At 40.2% G+C, this 21,050-nt stretch overlaps 1 protein-coding gene across 1 annotated transcript in view; it reads right to left on the bottom strand.

Annotated features, from left to right (window-relative positions):
• Positions 1–474: 474 nt before the first annotated feature.
• The window catches only part of POU2F2 (POU class 2 homeobox 2), a 168,341-nt gene continuing 147,765 nt past the window's right edge, over positions 475–21,050 (bottom strand). Inside the window, exons 15-16 of the mRNA XM_053689993.1 lie at positions 1,372–1,445; positions 475–758 (exon numbers count right to left, since the gene is read on the bottom strand). Coding sequence (XP_053545968.1) covers positions 475–758; positions 1,372–1,445 — 358 coding nt within the window. The remainder of the gene's footprint in view (positions 759–1,371; positions 1,446–21,050) is intronic.

The raw sequence follows: 21,050 nt of genomic DNA, 5'->3' as shown, positions 1-21,050 counted from the left end.
TGGGATTAGAGAGTATAGATTGGAACAAGAGGATGGAAAGGGTTGGTGTATCTCCCTGCCCGCCACAGTCCTGTACTTACCCTTCTCCTCTCACCCTGCAAAAAATAATTTTAAAAAATGGCACGCAGTTCAACATGACTAACAGGATTGCAGGGGAGGGGGTGGGTTAGTCTTTATGAATTCCTTTGGTTGGGGGGAGCTCCACGCACCCCAAGGGGCAGTGTATTTTTGGTTTCTCTGCAGTATTTCCGAGGTTTGGGTTTTTGGTTCTTATTTGGTATAGGATTTTTTTTGGTACTTCTTTTTTGGTTCCTTCCCCCCTCCACACATTTTTCGTCTTCACTGGGGTAGGGGATGAGGCACAGAGCCCCCAGATTGCACTCAAACCCTTCCACCCAGATGTATCCTGTAGCCACCGTGCATATGGAGGCTCAACTTGGGTGCTGGTGTGTGTTGAAGGGGGGAGCTGGTTCCTCACTCACTCTCCCCACTGTGCTGGGAGCTTTCTGGACTTGGTTGGAGAGTAGGGACAGCAACTTCTGCAGAGGAAGTGGTAGAAGAAGGGGAGAGACTGGGAGTGCCACCAGCAGAAGAGATGCGTCCCAGGCTGGAACTGATGAGGGGAAGACCCCCTGGGTTCAGGAAGAGTGGGGGGCTCACCAAGTTCGGAGCATTAGAGATGCTGGATCCGCATGCCAAAGTCAAGTTACCATTGGCATCAAGACCGGAGAGAGGCAGCGAGCCACCACTGGTCAGAGCTGAAAAGGTTGGAGAAAGGATGAGAAAATAAGTAATATTTAGGATAAAAAAGAAACAGAAACAAGGAAGGGGTACAAAAAAGTACAGAAGAGAAAGAAAGGGTGGGGGAACAAATTATGGGAAATAAGAAAAAAAAAGAGATGTCAGTGTGGTAAAAGGCAATAATTTGAAGTTCCCTATGATCTAATCTCAGTTATGTTTTCTATTTTTAAATTTGACTGCATTATCTGTTGCTTGACTTCCTCTACAGCTGTATCTGTGTACTACTAATAGTATCTGAAGCAAGTTTTCTACTATCTGCTAGGTCTTAACTTATTTTTCTACATGTTTTTGTTGCTGCCTGTGACATTTGACTTTCTGCTGTACTTACCCTCTCCACTGCTTACTATATTTGTTTGAAGTAATATTTATGTGTAAACTTAAATCTGAAATCATGTTCTCACAACCAACAAAATAAATGGTGCAATTTCTTCCCTGATAAGATAAAGTGATATGGTAGGGCTGGGATGGCAGCATCACAGTGGCATGGCTAGGAATGCACATGTAACAATAATGACAGGGTGTGATGAAGCATGCCATGAAGAGTTATGTAACCCATCCTGACCTACAAACCTTGTATGGTGGCCAGTGGGTTTCCAGCCAAGAGGGCTGGGTTTAACCCGGCGCTGACCCCGAGAACTGTGCCCCTGTAAGACCAAGATTAGGCATCAGAAGGGAAATAATTCACTAGTATTGTTACCAGGAATATATAGCTCTCATAGTTTGATTATATTATTATTATTAATTTTCATTAGGGAATTAAATTGCCATTATGGTTAAAAAAAACTAAATATCCATTAGATCATGTCATTTTAAAACTATAGACCCTAGACTACTGTGTGTAGAACTCCAATAAATAGGTTAAACAAAGTAGAAATACTGCTTGGGACTGCAAGTCCAGAGAGGAAGATGAAGCTGATCCAATCAGCAGTGCTAGTTACACATCTGAGCTGCTGATTTGATCAGCTGTGTTTTCCACTCAGGACCTGCAGGTCCCAAGCGGCACTTCTACTGTGTGTTTAACCCCTTTGTGGGGGTTAAACATACAGTAGTCACAGTAGTCTAGGGTTGATAGTCTTAAAATGACATAACAAATTAGGCATAACGAATTAGAGCATGTCATTTTTTTGTCTAGAATGGCCCTTTAACCACATATTTCTGTAAATTATATTTCATAACATTATGCTTTTCTCTTCTTCATACAGGCATTTTCTGGGGCCTGCAATACAGCTTTTTAGTACCACTTGACATAATAAATTAGATACAAAACAGTCATTAGCATGAAATACCTATACTGTAAAGAGTCCACGTGATTTCAAAAATATAAAGATCCATTAAGTATAAATCACTTTTCACACAGTGAGATAATTTAACCACCAAGAGTTTACTGTATTAGTTTAGGCAGAAATATTAACCCCTGCTTCAAAGAAATGCTAAAAATCATTTAGGGCTATATTACAAGTGAAGCAGAACCAATAACGCATTATCCTTATCCTTAGCTCGATCTTACGCAAAGAATCGCACACAATTTGGTATTACAAGTTATGGTAAAATGGATTACCAGAGAATTTTAATGTGGCCAATATTTTATTAGTATGCCCTATACTTTATTATTATTATTATTATTATCAGTTATTTGTAGAGCGCCAACAGATTACACAGTGCCAATGCAGAACGCAGAGTGATCTATTATCCCTCGTATTACAAGTGGTGAGTTAAAGTGCTGGTAAACAAACTGCACATTGGAGTTAATAATTAAATGTTAGATTACAAGTGGAGATGTAACATTCATTATAAGTGGCTGGTTATTGCTACCATGAGCTCACAGTAGCAATTAGCACTCCGAAAATTAACCCGAGATCAGAAGCAGTTTTTAGGGGTTAAAGTTGACGGGTGTGGGGTGTTCATATACAGATATATTTAACATTTGCTGCCCATTACCCCTTTCGCTGCAACATGAGAATGGGACTCCCTTTGGAGCCTATGGAAGCACGCTCTCGTGCAGCTGACTTGTAATACCAGCGTACATTTGCGTGCGCTGGTATTACTAAATGGAGCGCAAATATCGCCCTAAAATATATTAACACCCTTACTTTAATACAAGAGAGTGAATACGTCACCGATTGAAAAAAGGATTCCTCTAATTGTGACGGCAGCGGTGGGGGTGAGTATACGAAACTACGGAGTGTGTTTAACCCTTTCAGCCACGATCTTGCATTAAATTAAGGGTTCCAATATACTTTGTTTTCAACAACAACTATATTATTAACTTTAATGTGCAGTATGTTTACCATCACTTTAAGTGCTGAGACCTAGCACAACACAAAATAGCACTGAAAAATGTAGCACTTTTGTAGACCTGAAGTAAAATCAAATATACATAACCAAACACATGTAAAATATATTCAGATAAAGTATTTCATTCATATTTATACATATTAAATGTAAAATCAAGGTTTATTATTGGAAAAAAAAGTGAATTGAGGGAATATGGTATCAGGTGTTAGACTAGAAAGGGCTCAAATGTGTATGTTTGCATGTTTATGTATATATATATATATAGATAGATAGATAGATAGATAGATAGATAGATAGATAGATAGATAGATAGAGAGAGAGAGAGAGAGAGAGAGAGAGAGAGAGAGAGAGAGAGATATTCCATGTGTATCTGCACTCTCAATCCAATAGTAGTCAGCAACCAGGGTGCTCTTAGTCAAAATTTCAATAAGGTATCCACAAGTAAGGACTGCACTCGCTGGATTCAGTTAAATAATAAATTATTTATTCAGTGGTGACGTTTCGGGGTTCGCAGACCCCTTCCTCAGACCCAACGTTGGGTCTGAGGAAGGGGTCTGCGAACCCCGAAACGTCACCACTGAATAAATAATTTATTATTTAACTGAATCCAGCGAGTGCAGTCCTTACTTGTAGATACATATATATATATATATATATATATATATATATATATTTATATATATATATATATATATATATATATATATATATACACAGGGGGCGAAACTACAGGGGGTGAAACTACAGGGTGTGCAGAGGTCGCAATTGGGACTGGGCCCTCAAGGGTGGGGGCTCAGCTTAAAAAAAAAATATATATATATATATATATATATATTTTATTTATTTATTTTTTAAATAAAAAACGTTGACCTGACACTGCCTGCACTGATATCATGCGAGTGTGACATGATGCTTCACTAGTGTCTCTGACTACAGGGGTTAGTGTTTCTGTTTTATCCATTGGTGTTTATGTGTGTGTATATGTGTGTATGTATGTATTCGACTGTGTGTATGCATTGTATGTGTGTGTGTGTGGGTGTGTGTGTACATGTTTGTGGAACCAGCAAATTACAGACCTTGTTACTACAGCATGGGGTAAACAGTGTCACTATACAGTACCACTATATACAGTACGGGGGGCTGGACCATGTCACAGACTACTGTGGTCACTTTATAAAGTACTGAGGCAGGTAGGGTCAGGCCAGCCATCTCACCGGCAGATTACAGACTGCGTCACTAACTCACTATATACAGTACTGGTGGGTTAAAAAGAGTCACTAAATACAGTAATAGGGGGTCAAACCATCTCACAGACTCTGGGCACAGGGTACATCCTTTTGCAGACATGTAATCTGATTCACATCTTTTTTATGTGTTAAATGTAAAAAAAAAAAAGGATATGTATCAAATTCTACTTTTTTAGGGGGGTGGAGGGCCCCTTCTTAGATTCTTGCACCTAGCCCCTGTGGTTTCTAGTTACGCCCCTGTGTGTATGTGTATATATATATATATATATATATATATATATATATATATATATATACATACATACATACATACATACACATACATACACACACACACACACACTGGGATAGGTACATATAGATATTGGATCTGTGTGCCTTATAGAATATGGTAACCACATACCACCTCTGGGACACTGCTCTGTATAAACTTTTATATTCCCCCCCACCCCCACCGGAGAATAGTTGACAATCAGCATGACCAGTCTTATTCTTTGCTTTTAGTGCAGCTACTGCTTAACTACAATTTTGGTATTTTTATATTTATCTGATTATTGAATAATAATATTTTTTTGATCATCTGAATTTTAGTGTGGTTTCCGTGTTTTCTGAGATGCCGAGTTTGATAATTTTTGTAATAACAACCTTGTGCTGGTTAAGGTAGCCTTTATATAGGATCCTTCCTCTTTGGAAGGATTTTTTCTTTATGTTGTTTTATTTATATATATATATATATATATGTGTGTGTATGCGCGCGCGCGCGCATGTGTGTATGTGCATACATACATATGTATTCATATATATGTATGTGTGCAGTGTTTTAAACTTATATTTTATTAAAAACCATTGTTTAAAAGCAGGTTAAGGACTCCACTATTGGATCTTTGTCTTAGCGCTTGAACAATAGCCAACATGAGTTTTTCAGTGTGCCCCCATAGAAACCTATTTGAGGGATTTAGCGCTCCTGTTTTATCGGACATCCAGATGTTAGTGCACATTAGACTGTTACTCATGCACTAATATATTTATTTTAAAGTGAAACAAATAAAAGCACTATTGATTTAACTTGAGTAATGATAGTGCGCAATAGTGCCTAATATTTTTGCTTTCAACTTGTAATCTAGCTCTTAACTGTGTTTAGACATTCAGATTTATATTTTCTGATAAAAGTAAATTTTTATTATATGATCTTCATTGGTGAGTATACAACACAGTTTAACCTGAAAAAAAAAGATAAAAATCCTCGGTAGCTCTAGACTTAGTTAGATTTGGAAGACCTTATATACATTCCTAGAAAAAGGAAGGCAACTTCGCTTGAGTGGAATAAGACTAAAACTAATTATTTTTATTAAAAATCAAAAAGGAACCTTTATCACCTATGATGGACTGTATTATGAGTGGCGTGCTAACTGTTTTGTGCAAGCGATATCGGGTTTATCACGCTGTTTGTGAGCGTCGTAAGGAGCTCTTATATTGCAATTTGAAAGTAAATGTAAATGCGTGAGCACAATCGCGATTTACACTAGAATGATTTCTGCAGCATCAGAGTATTTACAGACACATATAAACACAGAAATACATATATAAAAGTGCATTGGAGCCCTTTGCAGTCAAGTATATGAAAACATTTTAAAGCATATTTATGCAATATTCAATTCTAATAAAGTGTTATACTGTGTATATTTCACATTCTAATGTTCTTCACATAGCAGAATATCTTTTATGTATTTTAAATAGACATTCCTACATATATCTGTATATATCTATACCTATAGATAATAATATATAAATATATAGGTTTAGATATCAATTTTACAAAAAAAATATACATTATACATATACAGTATACATACAGTAAACATATACAGTATACATATACAGTATATATATATATATATATATATATATATATATATATATATATATATATATATATATATATATATATGAATAAATAGAGCATATTCTCCTATGTGAAGAACATTGGAATGCGATTGAGTAGGGTGTTAATCTAGCCCTTAATGTGTTCAAATATAAACTCTATGGAATTAATCCACAAAAGTGTAACAATATTCTCATCTTAGACTTATTTGAATGTCTGGTATAAAAAAAGAAGAAGACCAATGGTTACTGGAGACTTACAGCCTGCAGTCTACTTCTTTTGATTGCAACCTAGCCAATATATTTTCATACATGTGTATTTATTGGGCAAGGACTCATTTGATGAGCTAACTGAGGGTGGCTCCCAAGTGGAACTTTAACTCCTGGTTAATAAACACATGGGGCTAGATTACAAGTGGAGCGCTATTTATTGCTGCCGCTTATGTGTAACAGCGCTAAAAGTAAGCTTTTTGCGCGCATCCGATAGTGTGCGTATTCAAAGTTGAAAGTAAAAAGTTTTCACTCACACGCTAACCCAATGCACTCAAAAAGCCAAAGTTAGAATATCACAACTGTGTTAACGTATTCCCTCATAGACTTGGAGCGAGAAAAGTGTGGGGAAAAACTAACACACGTGCAAGATGAGTGTTAAAGGAGCGCCACAGATTGGCTTAAGTGTGAAAGGTTAAAAAGGTATACTTATTTATTAAACAACAAGGTTATACATCAAAATTATAAAAATGCAATCTAAAACATAAAATGTAATCTTAAGGACAATTGAATTGATGGCCAGTGATCACTTGGTATGTGAAAAATCACCCAAATAGGGTGTGTACACAAATAGAATGGTGCTATGTGAGCACCAATAAAAGTATCTGTAAAAAATATATATGAAAAAATGAAAAAACGAAAAATAAAATATATCTAGAATAATGTTCCAAAAAAAAGTGTTCCAAAATGAAATATAGATATTGGTATTAAATCCCGGGGGAGTGTTCTTAAAGTGAGTTCAGTGGAATCCAAAAGTTAGAAAATGTAATCCAAAAGGAAAAGGATACATAATAACATTAATAAAGAAAGTATCTGTGTACCGGTGTAGGGGGAATGTGGTTGAAAAGGGTATAAAAAAACCAAATTATGCTTACCAGAAAATTTCCTTTCCTTCTGTATGAGGAGAGTCCACGGCTTTATTCCTTACTTGTGGGAATACAGAACCTGGCCACCAGGAGGAGGAAAAGACACCCCAGCCAAAGACTTAAATACCTCCCACACTTCCCTCAAATCCCAGTCATCCTGCCAAGGGAACAAGGAACAGTAGGAGAAATATCAGGGTATAAATGGTGCCAGAAGAACAAAACAAAATTTATGTCTGCCCTTCAGAGAATATGGGCGGGGGCCGTGGACTCTCCTCATACAGAAGGAAAGGAAATTATCTGGTAAGCATAATTTATGTTTTCCATTTTTAAAATGAGGAGAGTCCACTGCTTAATTCCTTACTTGTGGGAAACATATACCCAAGCTCTAGAGGACACATGAATGGGATGGCAAAAAAGGAGGTGGACCCTATTCTGAGGGCACTACAGCCTGCAAAACATTTCTCCCAAAAGCTGCTTCAGCCTAAGCAAAAACGTCAAACTTGTAAAATTTTGAAAAGGTATGTAAGGAGGACCAGGTAGCCACCCTACACATCTGATCAATAGAGGCCTCATTCTTGAAAGCCCAAGAGGAAGCCACTGCTGTAGTTGAATGAGCCTTAAATCGTCTGAGGAGGCATATGTCCCACTATCTCATAGGCTAAGCGAATAATGCTCCTCAACCAAAAAGATAAGGAAGTGGACAAGTCCTTCTGCCATCTATGCTTCTCAGAATAGACAACAAACAAAGAAGAAGTCTGTCTAAACTCCTTCGTAGCCTGAAGACAGAGCTTCAAGGCCCAAACCACATCCAAATTATGAAGTAACCGTTCCTTCGAAGAAGAAGGATTAGGACACAAGGAAGGAACCACAATCTCCTGATTGATGTTACGATCTGAAACAACCTTAGGAAGAAAACCAAACCCAGTATGAAGAACAGCCTTATCAGCATAAAATACTAGGTAAGGAGGCTCACATTGCAAGGCAGCCATTTCAGAGATTCTGTGCGCTGAAGCAATAGCCAGTAGAAAAAGAACCTTCCTAAGCAGTAATTTAAGGTCAACTACATGCATAGGCTCAAATGGAGCCTTCTGCGAAACTTTAGGAACAAGATTTAAACTCCAAGGAGGAGCACTAGATCTAAACACAGGCCTGATTCTAGCCAGAGCCTGAACAAAAGACTGAACATCTGGAAGCTCAGCGAGCCTCTTGCTTAGTAAAACAGATAGGGTCGAAATCTGTTCCTTAAGGTAACTAGCAGAAAGGCCCTTCTCCAGATCATCCTGGAGAAAGGATTGTCGGCTGAGAAAATCCACTTCCCAGTTGTCCACACCCAGATTGTGGATCGCTGACAGCGAACAGTTGTGGGCCTCCGCCCACTCCAGAATCCAAGATACCTCCCTCATTGCTAGGGAGCTCCTCATTCCTCCCTGGTGGTTGATGTAAGCCAACAAGGTGATATTGTCTGATTGGAATCTGATAAACTGGGACGAACCCAGATGGGGCCAAGCCTTCAGAGCATTGAAGATTGCTCAAAGTTCCAGAATGTTGATTGGAAGAGAGCTCTCCTCCCGAGACCAAAGGCCCTGAGCCTTCTTGGCTCCCCAAACTGCTCCCCATCCTGAGAGACTTGCATCTGTAGTCATAATCTCCCAGGATGGTCTTAAAAAGGATGTGGACAGGTGGTCTGGACAGAGCCACAAAGAGAGTGATTCTCTTGACTGGTTGTCCAGAGAGATCTGTTGAGACAGATCCAAATGATTGCCGTTCCACTGTCTAAGCATGCACAGCTAGAACGGTCTTAGACGGAATCTGGCAAAGGGAATTATGTCTATGCTGGATACCATGAAACCAATCACCTCCATACACTGCCCAACAGAGGGCCTTGAGGTGGTCCAGAGGGCAAGACATGCCAAAGCCAGCTTGCAACGTCTCTGGTCTGAAAGAAATATTCTCATGACTAGTGAGTCTATTATAGTGCCCAGGAATTCTACCCTGGTGCTCAGAATAAGAGAACTCTTTTCTAAATGTATCTTCCATCCATGGGATCGAAGAAGAGAGAGAAGAGATTCCGAATGTTCTTCTGTTAGATGAAAGGACGGTGCTTGAACAAGAATATCATCCAAGTAAGGTGCTACTGCAATGCCCTGGGTTCTGGCCATGGCTAAGAGAGCCATCAGAACCTTTGTGAAAATTCTAGAGGCAGTAGCTAGGCCAAACGGAAGAGCAATAAGTGCTGGTCCAGGAAGGCAAAACTTAGGAACTGAAAGTGTTCCCTGTGGATTGGGACATGAAGGTAAGCATCCTTCAGATCTATAGTGGTCATGAACTGTCCCTTCTGGACTAAGGGAAGGATAGACCTTATCGTCTCCATCTTGAACGAGGGAACGTTCAGAAACTTGTTTAAGCACTTTAGGTCCAGAATTGGGTGGAAAGTTCCCTCCTTCTTTGGGACCACGAAAAGGTTTGAGTAGTATCCCAAGCCTTGTTCCTCTATGGGAACCAGGACAATGAGTCCTAAGGAGGACAGATCCCGAACACACCCCAGAAAGGCATACCTCTTCTCTGGTTTTGATTACAGATTTGAGAGAAGGAATCTGCCCTTGGGTGGAAGAGACTTGAACCCAATTCTGTAACCCTGAGCAATGACCTCCAGGACCCAAGGATCCTGCACATTCCTGAACCAAGCTTCTGAGAAGAGCGAAAGTCTTTCCCCTACCTGATCCAGACACGGAACAGGGGGGAGACCCCTTCATGCTGATTTAGTCTCAGCAGGCTTCTTGATCTGCTTGGACTTAATCCAGGACTGAGCCGGCTTCCAAGTCTTAGGTTGCTCAGTCTTAGCAGAGGATTGCTGGCACTGGAATTTATCAGAACGAAAGGAATGAAAATTATTAGAATGTCCCTTAGACCTGTTCTTATTTTACGGTAGGAAGGCACCCTTGCCCCCTGTAACCATGGAATTAATGGAGTCCAGGCCTGGACCAAACAAAATCTTAGCCTTGAATGGAAGAGAAAGGAGTCTGGACTTGGAAGTCAAGTCCACAGACCTGGACTTCATCCACAGAGCCTGGCGGGCCTGAACAGAAAACCCAGCAGTTTTAGCATTTAAACGAATAATTTGCATATTCGCATTACAAATAAAAGAATTAGCGACCCTTAAAGTCTTAATTCAAGAATAATATTGAGGGGACCTTCCACCTTGATCAATTCCGATAAGGAGTCACACCAGTAGGTAGCCTCTCCCGCAACCGCGGCAACTGCCACCGCTGGTTGAAATAAATATCCCGAATGTTGAAACATCTTTCTTAAAAGAGTTTCCATCTTTTTATCTATGGGCTCTTTGAACGACGGGATGGTAGTGCATTATGCAAGCGTGGAGACAGCGCCATCCACCTTTGGGACGGATCCTCACAACTCCAACTGAGAGTCCAGGACCGGGAACAGTTTCTTAAAGGCAGACAAGGGGTGAAGAAAGAACCAATCCTCTCCCATTTGTTCTTAATAATGTTTGCCATCTTCACAGGAACAGGGAAAGTCTAAGGAACAACCCTGTTTTCGTAAACTCTATCCAGTTTAGGGATTAAAGGTTCTTCAGGCAGTTTGGCATCTGGAACCTCTAAGGTAGCCAGAACTTCCTTTAAAAAAAAGCGCAAGTGCTCCATACTAAATCTAAAATCGGGTTCCTCCGCAATCGGAGGCTTAGAGGCAGCTGATTCAGACCCAGAAAGTTCACACTCTGAAGTATGAAAAAGAACTTCATCATTAGATAACCGTCTATCAACTATAGCCAATAAACTAGATGATGACCCCTGGGAAGGATAGCAATATTTGACCTTTCGCTTGCACTTAGCCGGGCAAGGTAAAACGGCGGCACAGACACCACCGTTTGTAACTATGCAGTGAAGTCTGGAGGTAAAAGTCCTCCTCCAGATGGAGGATCAGGCATGCTATGTGTATTAGGAGATGAAAGCAGGGTACGCACCTCACGGGACAGGGACCACTCAGAGGTGGAAGGCTCAGTGGTATCAAACATGTTAACCTTTTTTGACATAATCACTTTTTCTAGGCATGTGGAACATAATTGAGAGGGCGGGTATACCTCAGCCTCCTCACAATATATAACATAATTTATGTAAGAACTTACCTGATAAATTTATTTATTTCATATTGGCAAGAGTCCATGAGCTAGTGACGTATGGGATATACAATCCTACCAGGAGGGGCAAAGTTTCCCAAACCTCAAAATGCCTATAAATACACCCCTCACCACACCCACAATTTATTTTAACGAATAGCCAAGTAGTGGGGTGATAAAGAAAGGAGTAAAAAGCATCAACAAAGGAATTTGGAAATAATTGTGCTTTATACAAAAAAATCATAACCACCATAAAAAGGGTGGGCCTCATGGACTCTTGCCAATATGAAAGAAATTAATTTATCAGGTAAGTTCTTACATAAATTATGTTTTCTTTCATGTAATTGGCAAGAGTCCATGAGCTAGTGATGTATGGGATAGCAATACCCAAGATGTGGAACTCCACGCAAGAGTCACTAGAGAGGGAGTGATAAAATAAAAACAGCCATTTTTCGCTGAAAAAAAATAATCCACAACCTAAATATAAGTTTATTGTCATAAATGAAAGGAAAAACTTAAATCATAAGCAGAAGAATCAAACTGAAACAGCTGCCTCAAGAACTTTTCTACCAAAAACTGCTTCCGAAGAAGCAAATACATAAAAACCGTAGAATTTAGTAAATGTATGCAAAGAAGACCAAGTTGCTGCTTTGCAAATCTGATCAACTGAAGCTTCATTCTTAAAAGCCCACAAAGTGGAGACTGATCTAGTAGAATGAGCTGTAATTCTCTGAGGCAGGGCTTGACCCGACTCCAAATAAGTTTGATGAATCAAAAGCTTTAACCACGATGCCAAGGAAACGGCAGAAGCCTTCTGACCTTTCCTAGAACCAGAAAAGATAACAACAGACCAGAAGTCTTCCTGAAATCTTTAGTAGCTTCAACATAATATTTCAAAGCTCTCACCACATCCAAAGAATGTAAAGATCTCTCCAAAGAATTCTTAGGATTAGGACACAAGGAAGGGTCAACAATTTCTCTATTAATGTTGTTAGAATTCACAACCTTAGGTAATAATTTAAATGAAGTCCGCAAAACTGCCTTATCCTGATGAAAAATCAGAAAAGGAGATTCACAAGAGAGAGCAGATAATTCAGAAACTCTTCTAGCAGAAGAGATGGCCAAAAGAAAGAACACTTTCCAAGAAAGTATTTTAATGTCCAAAGAATGCATAGGCTCAAATGAAGGAGCCTGTAAAGCCTTCAAAACCAAATTAAGACTCCAAGGAGGAGAGATTGATTTAATAACAGGCTTGCTACGAACCAAAGCCTGAACAAAACAGTGAATGTCAGGAAGCTTAGCAATTTTTCTGTGGAATAAAACAGAAAGAGCAGAAATTTGTCCTTTCAAGGAACTTGCAGACAAACCCTTATCTAAACCATCCTGAAGAAACTGTAAAATTCTAGGAATTCTAAAAGAATGCCAAGAGAATTTATGAGAAGAACACCATGAAATATAAGTCCTCCAAACTCGATAATAAATCTTTCTAGAAACAGATTTATGAGCCTGTAACATAGTATTAATCACTGAGTCAGAGAAACCTCTTTGACTAAGCACTAAGCATTCAATTTCCATACCTTCAAATTTAATGATTTGAGATCCTGATGGAAAAACGGACCTTGAGACAGAAGGTCTGGTCTTAATGGAAGTGGCAACTGGACATCCGAACAAGATCTGCATACCAGAACCTGTGAGGCCCCACCTCCATAGGAGGCAAAGTTTGTAAAACTGAATTGTGGGTGTGGTAAGGGGTGTATTTATAGGCATTTTGAAGTTTGGGAAACTTTGCCCCTCCTGGTAGGAATGTATATCCCATACGTCACTAGCTCATGGACTCTTGCCAATTACATGAAAGAGACAGGCATTAGTCCTAGGTATAGAGGGAGTACCCTCTAAAACGTCAGAGTCCTCCATAGCTATGGGCTATGTCCTAATATAACAATAACAAATGTTTTATAAAATATAAAAATGGCACCTTTATACCCCCAATGGCTGGGGCACTCACCACCTCCTATGACCCAGGCACACAGAGTAAACCACTTCTCTCCGATAACCAGCATGGTCAGAGAGTAGGAAGTGAAACTACGACCACACCCGGTCACATGGAGTGCAACCTAGGACCGCCTCCGCTAAGGGAAAGCACGCCAAGCTTGTAAAGCTGCGCCTCTAAAGTGAAAGTAACCTGTACGTTCCAACCTCAGCCTATGAGCCTCAGAAAATATCACACATAACACAGTATAAATCAAATAAAAAATATGGGATTAATCCCCACTGTTCAATAATCCCCCCTTGATTCCATATAGATAAAAGGAGCCACACTGTGACCCTGTCTTCTAGGGTTACCATATGTATAAAAAATGAAACTATCTTACCAGAATCTATGATGTGGAACAGAAACACGGCCTCTCAAGTGTGACAGTCTTGTAGCATCGATCTTGACATGGACTTGAGTGATGAAAGCAGGCAGTGAAACTCGTCAACACTGATTGCTTAGGAGCTGTTATTACGAGTCTGGATGGTTTCGCAGAAAGACTCTCCCTGCATCTCCAGACCCTAACTTTCGTCAATGCTCTCACTGAGAGGCCGACATGACTACTTAAAACTCCAGTCCCATTTCAAAGGGTAGATACCCTTCATAAGGAACTACTCTATATCTTTTGGAACTTCTCTGCCAAACTCCTGTGACGAAAAGGCAAAGAATAACTGGGATATGAGGGAAGTGGGGGAGGTATTTAAGCCTTTGGCTGGGGTGTCTTTGCCACCTCCTGGTGGCCAGGTTCTGTATTCCCACAAGTTGACAATTAAGATGGCTTAATGATTCTGTTATGAGACATGGACAAACTTAGTGCAAGAGGAGAATATGTTAATGAGGCAGATTTATAAGGATATAGGCAGATTTCGTAATGATAAAAATATTAAAAATATTATTTATATAGTTGATGGCAATCTACTAACACACGGTATTCAGTGATACGCAAACCGGAAGTTGTTGACAAACCGGAAGTCACTAAATAAGCAATACTAGCAGGATCTTTTTGACGGCTATTAGCACTTTGGCGGTAAAACTATTTTGGCGGTTCTTTTCAGCCACACCCTCTCTTTTCAATAGGCTCATAGCCCTATAAATAGTATCCCAATCTCTGGAGCTGGCAGTCTTCAAAAAGGCCTTATTATAGGCTGAAACACGTTAACAATTTACCCTGACATACCAGCCTGAGTTTCCTGTACCATTACAAGGTAAGCTCAAATTTACCTTTCATATTTTTTGCACCTGTTTTTTATTTTTCCTTCACAGGTTCCCTAAGGACACTACACCTATTCTCTTTTGGACGTCCTCTACAATATTTATTACCTTTCTGAACCACATTCCCCCTACACTGGGACACAGATACTTTCTTTATTAATGATATTATGGATCCTTTTCCTTTTGGATTACATTTTCTAACTTTTGGATTCCACTGAACTCACTTTAAGAACACTCCCCTGGGATTTAATACCAATATCTATATTTCTTTTTGGAACACTATTTTAAAAAAAAGTATACCTTTTTAACCTTTCACACTTAAGCCAATCTCTGGCACTCCTTTAACACTCCTCTTGCACATTTTTAGTCAATTAAGTTAGGTAATTGTTTCTATTTTAAAGGGACAGTCTAGTTCAAAATAAACTTTCATGATTCAGATAGAGAATGTAATTTTAAACAATTTTCCAAATTAATTTTATCACCAATTTTGCTTTGTTCTCTTGGTTTTCTTAGTTGAAAGCTAAACCTAGGAGGTTCATATTCTAATTTCTAAGCCCTTGAAGGCTGCCTCTTCTCTCAGGGCATTTTTACAGTTCTTCACCACTAGAGGGTGTTAGTTCATGTGTGTCATATAGATAACAATGATCACGCACGAGTTCCAAGGAGCCAGCTCTGATTGGCTAAAATGGATGTCTGTCAAAAGAATTGAAATAAGGGTGCAGTTTGCAGAGGCTTAGATATAAGATCATCACAGGGGTAAAAAGTGTATTTATATAACTGTGTTGGTTATGCAAAACTGGGGAATGGGTAATAAAGGGTTTATCTATATTTTTAAACAAAAAAAAATTCTGGTGCAGACTGTCCCTTTAAGTGAGCTTGTGTGTATACTCTTCTGGTGCTGTACTCGCGTGCAAACCCAATTGCATTTTCTCAAGTGCGCTGACCGACATGAAAATATGAATATTTCACATTCCAATGTTCTTCACATAGTAGAATATGTTCTATTTATTCATAAATATATATATATATAAAAGAATATATCTTTAAAAATACGCGCAGAACATTGGAATGTGAAATACGAACAATAAATACACAGTACAAACACACACATACATACACTGTATATACACATATATATATATATATATATATATATATATATATATATATATATATATATATATATATATATACACACACATACATATTTAGGGGCCTATTTAACAAAGGTCTGTTGGTCCGAAAGACCTCGCTGAATGCGGAGAGCAATACGCTCTCTGTATTCAGCATTGTGAGCTGCTGGTGCAACGCCGCCCCCTGCAGGCCGCCAGCAGGGGGTGTCAATCAACCGGATCGTACTCTATCGGGTTGAATTGTGGCGATGCCTGACCGCCTGATCAGAGCAGTTGGACAGGTTATGGAGCAGCGGTCTTTAGACCGCTGCTTCATAACTGGTGTTTCAGGCTAGCCTGCAGGCTCGCCAGAAACACGGGCCCTCAAGCTCCTTCCGGGCCCGTTAGACATGTATATGTATGTATTTCTATGTTAAAGTCCTTTGCATGTCTTTTTTTTCTAACACCTGAGACCTCATATCTTTGAGCCCTTACAACTTTTTTGTGCAAATGTTTTTTTAATTATTTTTATAATATAGTGTTATTATGAGTGTAACAGTATTTTGTAATTTTCTGAAAAAATGGCAAAACCAGGTTTGCCCTGTGCAATGTCTTTAGTCCCTTAGCCACAAGTACATAAGGTGCAGTGTGTTATTCCCCTTTTTATATAGCAAGCTATAGTATTTTGTAATGTATTTCTGATGTGTTTTGTGAAACTTTTTTGTTTTGTGTAACAGTTAATCAGAGCTCTGAGGTCGCGGTAATCATTGTAGATGATCGGTTGCCACCAAGCCTAGGATAATTGCAATGGTTGTTAAACTTGTTTTGAAGTTAGAGGTAGTGCCCTTCTGCCAAGTGGTAAGCACAACACTGCCATGTTTGGAATTCTCCTACCACTTGTGGTAGAAAAAAAAGAGTGTTTATAGGTCCAATCGTTTAGACTTTTTTTCTGGATACTTTTGAATTTAATGTATTTATTTTTAATATATATATATATATATATATATTTCTCTTGTTAAGTGTATTCAGTCCACGGGTCATCCATTACTTATGGGATTATATCTCCTTCCCAACAGGAAGTTGCAAGAGGATCACCCAAGCAGAGCTGCTATATAGCTCCTCCCCTCACACGTCATATCCAGTCATTCTCTTGCAACTCAACTAGATAGATCGTTGTGAGAGGTCTGTGGTGTTTTTATAGTTAGTTTATTTCTTCAATCAAAAGTTTGTTATTTTAAATGGCACCGGAGTGTGCTGTTTGTTCTCAGGCAGTATTTAGAAGAAGAATCTGCCTGAGTTTTCTATGATCTTAGCGGAAGTAACTAAGATCCACTGGCTGTTCTCGCACATTCTGAGGAGTGGGGTAACTTTCAGAAAGGGAATAGCATGCGGGGAATCCCGCAAACGAGGTATGTGCAGTAAATTATTTTTCTAAGGAATGGAATTGACTAAGAAAATACTGCTGATACCAATGTAATGTAAGTACAGCCTTAAATGCAGCGGCGACTGGTATCAGGCTGATGAATGTATGTACAATAAGTCATTTTCTAAGGAATGGAATTTGACTAAGAAAATACTGTTAATACCGAAGTATTGTATAAGCCTTAACTGCAGTAGAAGCGACTGGTAGCAGGCTTATTAATAACACTATCTAACATTTAAAGTGTATGTTTAAAACGTTTACTGGCATGTTATTCGTTTTTTGTGAGGTACTTTGGTGATAAATCTTTTGGGGCATGAAAATTTCCACATGGCTGTTGTTTATTTCTATATAGAAGCGTTTAACTGACGTTTCCCACTGTTGTAATAGGAGTGGGAGGAGCCTATTTTAGCGCTTTTTTGCGCAGTAAAAATTCAGTTTCAGTCTTCCTGCTTCTTCCTCCTTGATCCAGGACGTCTCTAGAGAGCTCAGGGGTCTTCAAAAGTCATTTTGAGGGAGGTAATCAGTCACAGCAGACCTGTGACAGTGTGTTTGACTGTGATAAAAAACGTTAATTGTTAATTTGATTATCCGTTTTTGGGTATTAAGGGGTTAATCATCCATTTGCTAGTGGGTGCAATACTCTTCTAACTTAATACATTTACTGTGAAGATTTGGTTGCTATAACTGATTTGGTTCTTTGTTATTTCAACTGTGACGTCTTTTTTTGTGCTTCTTAAAGGCGCAGTAGCGTTTTTTATATTGCTTGTAAATTTACTTGAAAGGTTTTTCCAAGCTTTCTAGTCTCATTGCGAGTCTGTTTAAACATGTCTGACACAGATGAATCTGCTTGTTCACTATGTTTGAAGGCCAATGTGGAGCCCCACAGAAATATGTGTACTAATTGTATTGATGTCACTTTGCATAAAAGTCAATCTATATCTGTAAAGAAATTATCACCAGACAACGAGGGTGAAGTTATGCCGACTAACTCTCCTCACGTGTCAGTACCTTCGCCTCCCGCTCAGGGGGCGTGTGATATTGTGGCGCCAAGTGCATCAGAGAGGCCCATACAAATCACTTTGCAAGACATGGCGGCTGTTATGACAGAGGTATTATCTAAATTGCCTGAATTAAGAGGCAAGCGTGATAGCTCTGGGTTAAGGACAGAGCGCGCTGATGATGTGAGAGCCATGTCTGATACTGCGTCACAATTTGCAGAACATGAGGATGGAGAGCTTCATTCTGTGGGTGACGGATCTGATCCAGGGAGACAGGATTCAGAGATTTCTAATTTTAAATTTAAGCTTGAGAACCTCCACGTATTGCTAGGGGAGGTATTAGCGGCTCTGAATGATTGTAACACGGTTGCAATTCCAGAGAAAGTATGTAGGTTGGATAGATACTTTGCGGTACCGGTGTGTACTGACGTTTTTCCTATACCTAAAAGGCTTACAGAAATTATTAGCAAGGAGTGGGATAGACCCGGTGTGCCCTTTTCCCTACCTCCGATGTTTAGAAAAATGTTCCCGATAGACGCCACCACACGAGACTTATGGCAGACGGTCCCTAAGGTGGAGGGAGCAGTTTCTACTTTAGCTAAGCGTACCACTATCCCGGTGGAGGATAGTTGTGCTTTTTCGGATCCAATGGATAAAAAATTAGAAGGTTACCTTAAGAAAATGTTTGTTCAACAAGGTTTTATCTTACAGCCCCTTGCATGCATTGCGCCTGTCACTGCGGCTGCGGCATTCTGGTTTGAGTCTCTGGAAGAGGCCATTCGCACAGCTCCATTGGATGAGATTATGGCCAAGCTTAAAGCACTTAAGCTAGCTAATGCATTTGTTTCTGATGCCGTTGTACATTTAACCAAACTAACGGCTAAGAACTCCGGATTCGCCATCCAGGCGCGCAGAGCGCTATGGCTTAAATCCTGGTCAGCTGACGTGACTTCTAAGTCTAAATTGCTTAATATTCCTTTCAAAGGGCAGACCTTATTCGGGCCCGGCTTGAAAGAAATTATTGCTGACATTACTGGGGGTAAGGGTCATACTCTTCCTCAGGACAGGGCCAAGTCAAAGGCCAAACAATCTAATTTTCGTGCCTTTCGTAATTTCAAGGCAGGAGCAGCATCAACTTCCTCCGCTCCAAAACAGGAAGGACCTGTTGCTCGTTACAGACAGGGCTGGAAAACTAACCAGTCCTGGAACAAGGGCAAGCAGGCCAGAAAGCCTTCTTCTGCCCCTAAGACAGCATGAAGAGAGGGCCCCCTATCCGGAAACGGATCTAGTGGGGGGCAGACTATCTCTCTTCGCCCAGGCTTGGGCAAGAGATGTCCAGGATCCCTGGGCGTTAGAGATCATATCTCAGGGATATCTTCTGGACTTCAAAGCATCTCCTCCACAAGGGAGATTTCATCTTTCAAGGTTATCAGCAAACCAAATAAAGAAAGAGGCATTTCTACGTTGTGTGCAAGACCTCTTAGTATTGGGGGTGATCCACCCAGTTCCGCGGATGGAACAAGGGCAAGGGTTTTACTCAAATCTGTTTGTGGTTCCCAAGAAAGAGGGAACCTTCAGACCAATCTTGGACCTAAAAATCTTAAACAAATTCCTAAGAGTTCCATCATTCAAAATGGAAACTATTCGAACCATCCTACCCATGATCCAAGAGGGTCAATACATGACCACGGTAGACTTAAAGGATGCCTACCTTAGATTAAAAGGATGCGTACCTAAGATTTGCCTTTCTAGACAGGCATTACCAGTTTGTAGCTCTTCCCTTCGGTTTGGCTACGGCCCCGAGAATCTTTACAAAGGTTCTGGGCTCACGTCTAGCGGTTCTAAGACCGCGAGGCATAGCGGTGGCTCCGTATCTAGACGACATCCTGATACAGGCATCAAGCTTTCAAAGGTCCAAGTCTCATACAGAGATAGTTCTGGCATTTCTGAGGTCGCATGGGTGGAAGGTGAATGTGGAAAAGAGTTCTCTATCACCACTCACAAGAGTCTCCTTCCTAGGGACTCTTATAGATTCTGTAGAGATGAAAATTTACCTGACGGAGTCCAGGTTATCAAAACTTCTAAATGCTTGCAGTGTCCTTCATTCCATTCCACGCCCGTCAGTGGCTCAGTGCATGGAAGTAATCGGCTTAATGGTAGCGGCAATGGACATAGTGCCATTTGCGCGCCTGCATCTCAGACCGCTGCAATTATGCATGCTAAGTCAGTGGAATGGGGATTACTCAGATTTGTCCCCCCTACTAAATCTGGATCAAGAGACCAGAGTTTCTCTTCTCTGGTGGCTTTCTCGTGTCCATCTGTCCAAGGGTATGACCTTTCGCAGGCCAGATTGGACGATTGTAACAACAGATGCCAGCCTTCTAGGTTGGGGGCGCAGTCTGGAACTCCCTGAAGGCTCAGGGATCGTGGACTCAGGAGGAGAAACTCCTCCCAATAAATATTCTGGAGTTAAGAGCAATATTCAATGCTCTTCTAGCTTGGCCTCAGTTAGCAACACTGAGGTTCATCAGATTCCAGTCGGACAACATCACGACTGTGGCTTACATCAACCATCAAGGGGGAACCAGGAGTTCCCTAGCGATGTTAGAAGTCTCAAAGATAATTCGCTGGGCAGAGTCTCACTCTTGCCACCTGTCAGCGATCCACATCCCAGGCGTAGAGAACTGGGAGGCGGATTTTCTAAGTCGTCAGACTTTTCATCCGGGGAAGTGGGAACTCCATCCGGAGGTGTTTACTCAATTGGTCCATCGTTGGGGC

This window comes from Bombina bombina, chromosome 8 (assembly GCF_027579735.1).
Source record: "Bombina bombina isolate aBomBom1 chromosome 8, aBomBom1.pri, whole genome shotgun sequence".
Taxonomy (NCBI): Eukaryota; Metazoa; Chordata; class Amphibia; order Anura; family Bombinatoridae; genus Bombina; species Bombina bombina.
This window is presented reverse-complemented; position numbering and strand designations above follow the sequence as displayed.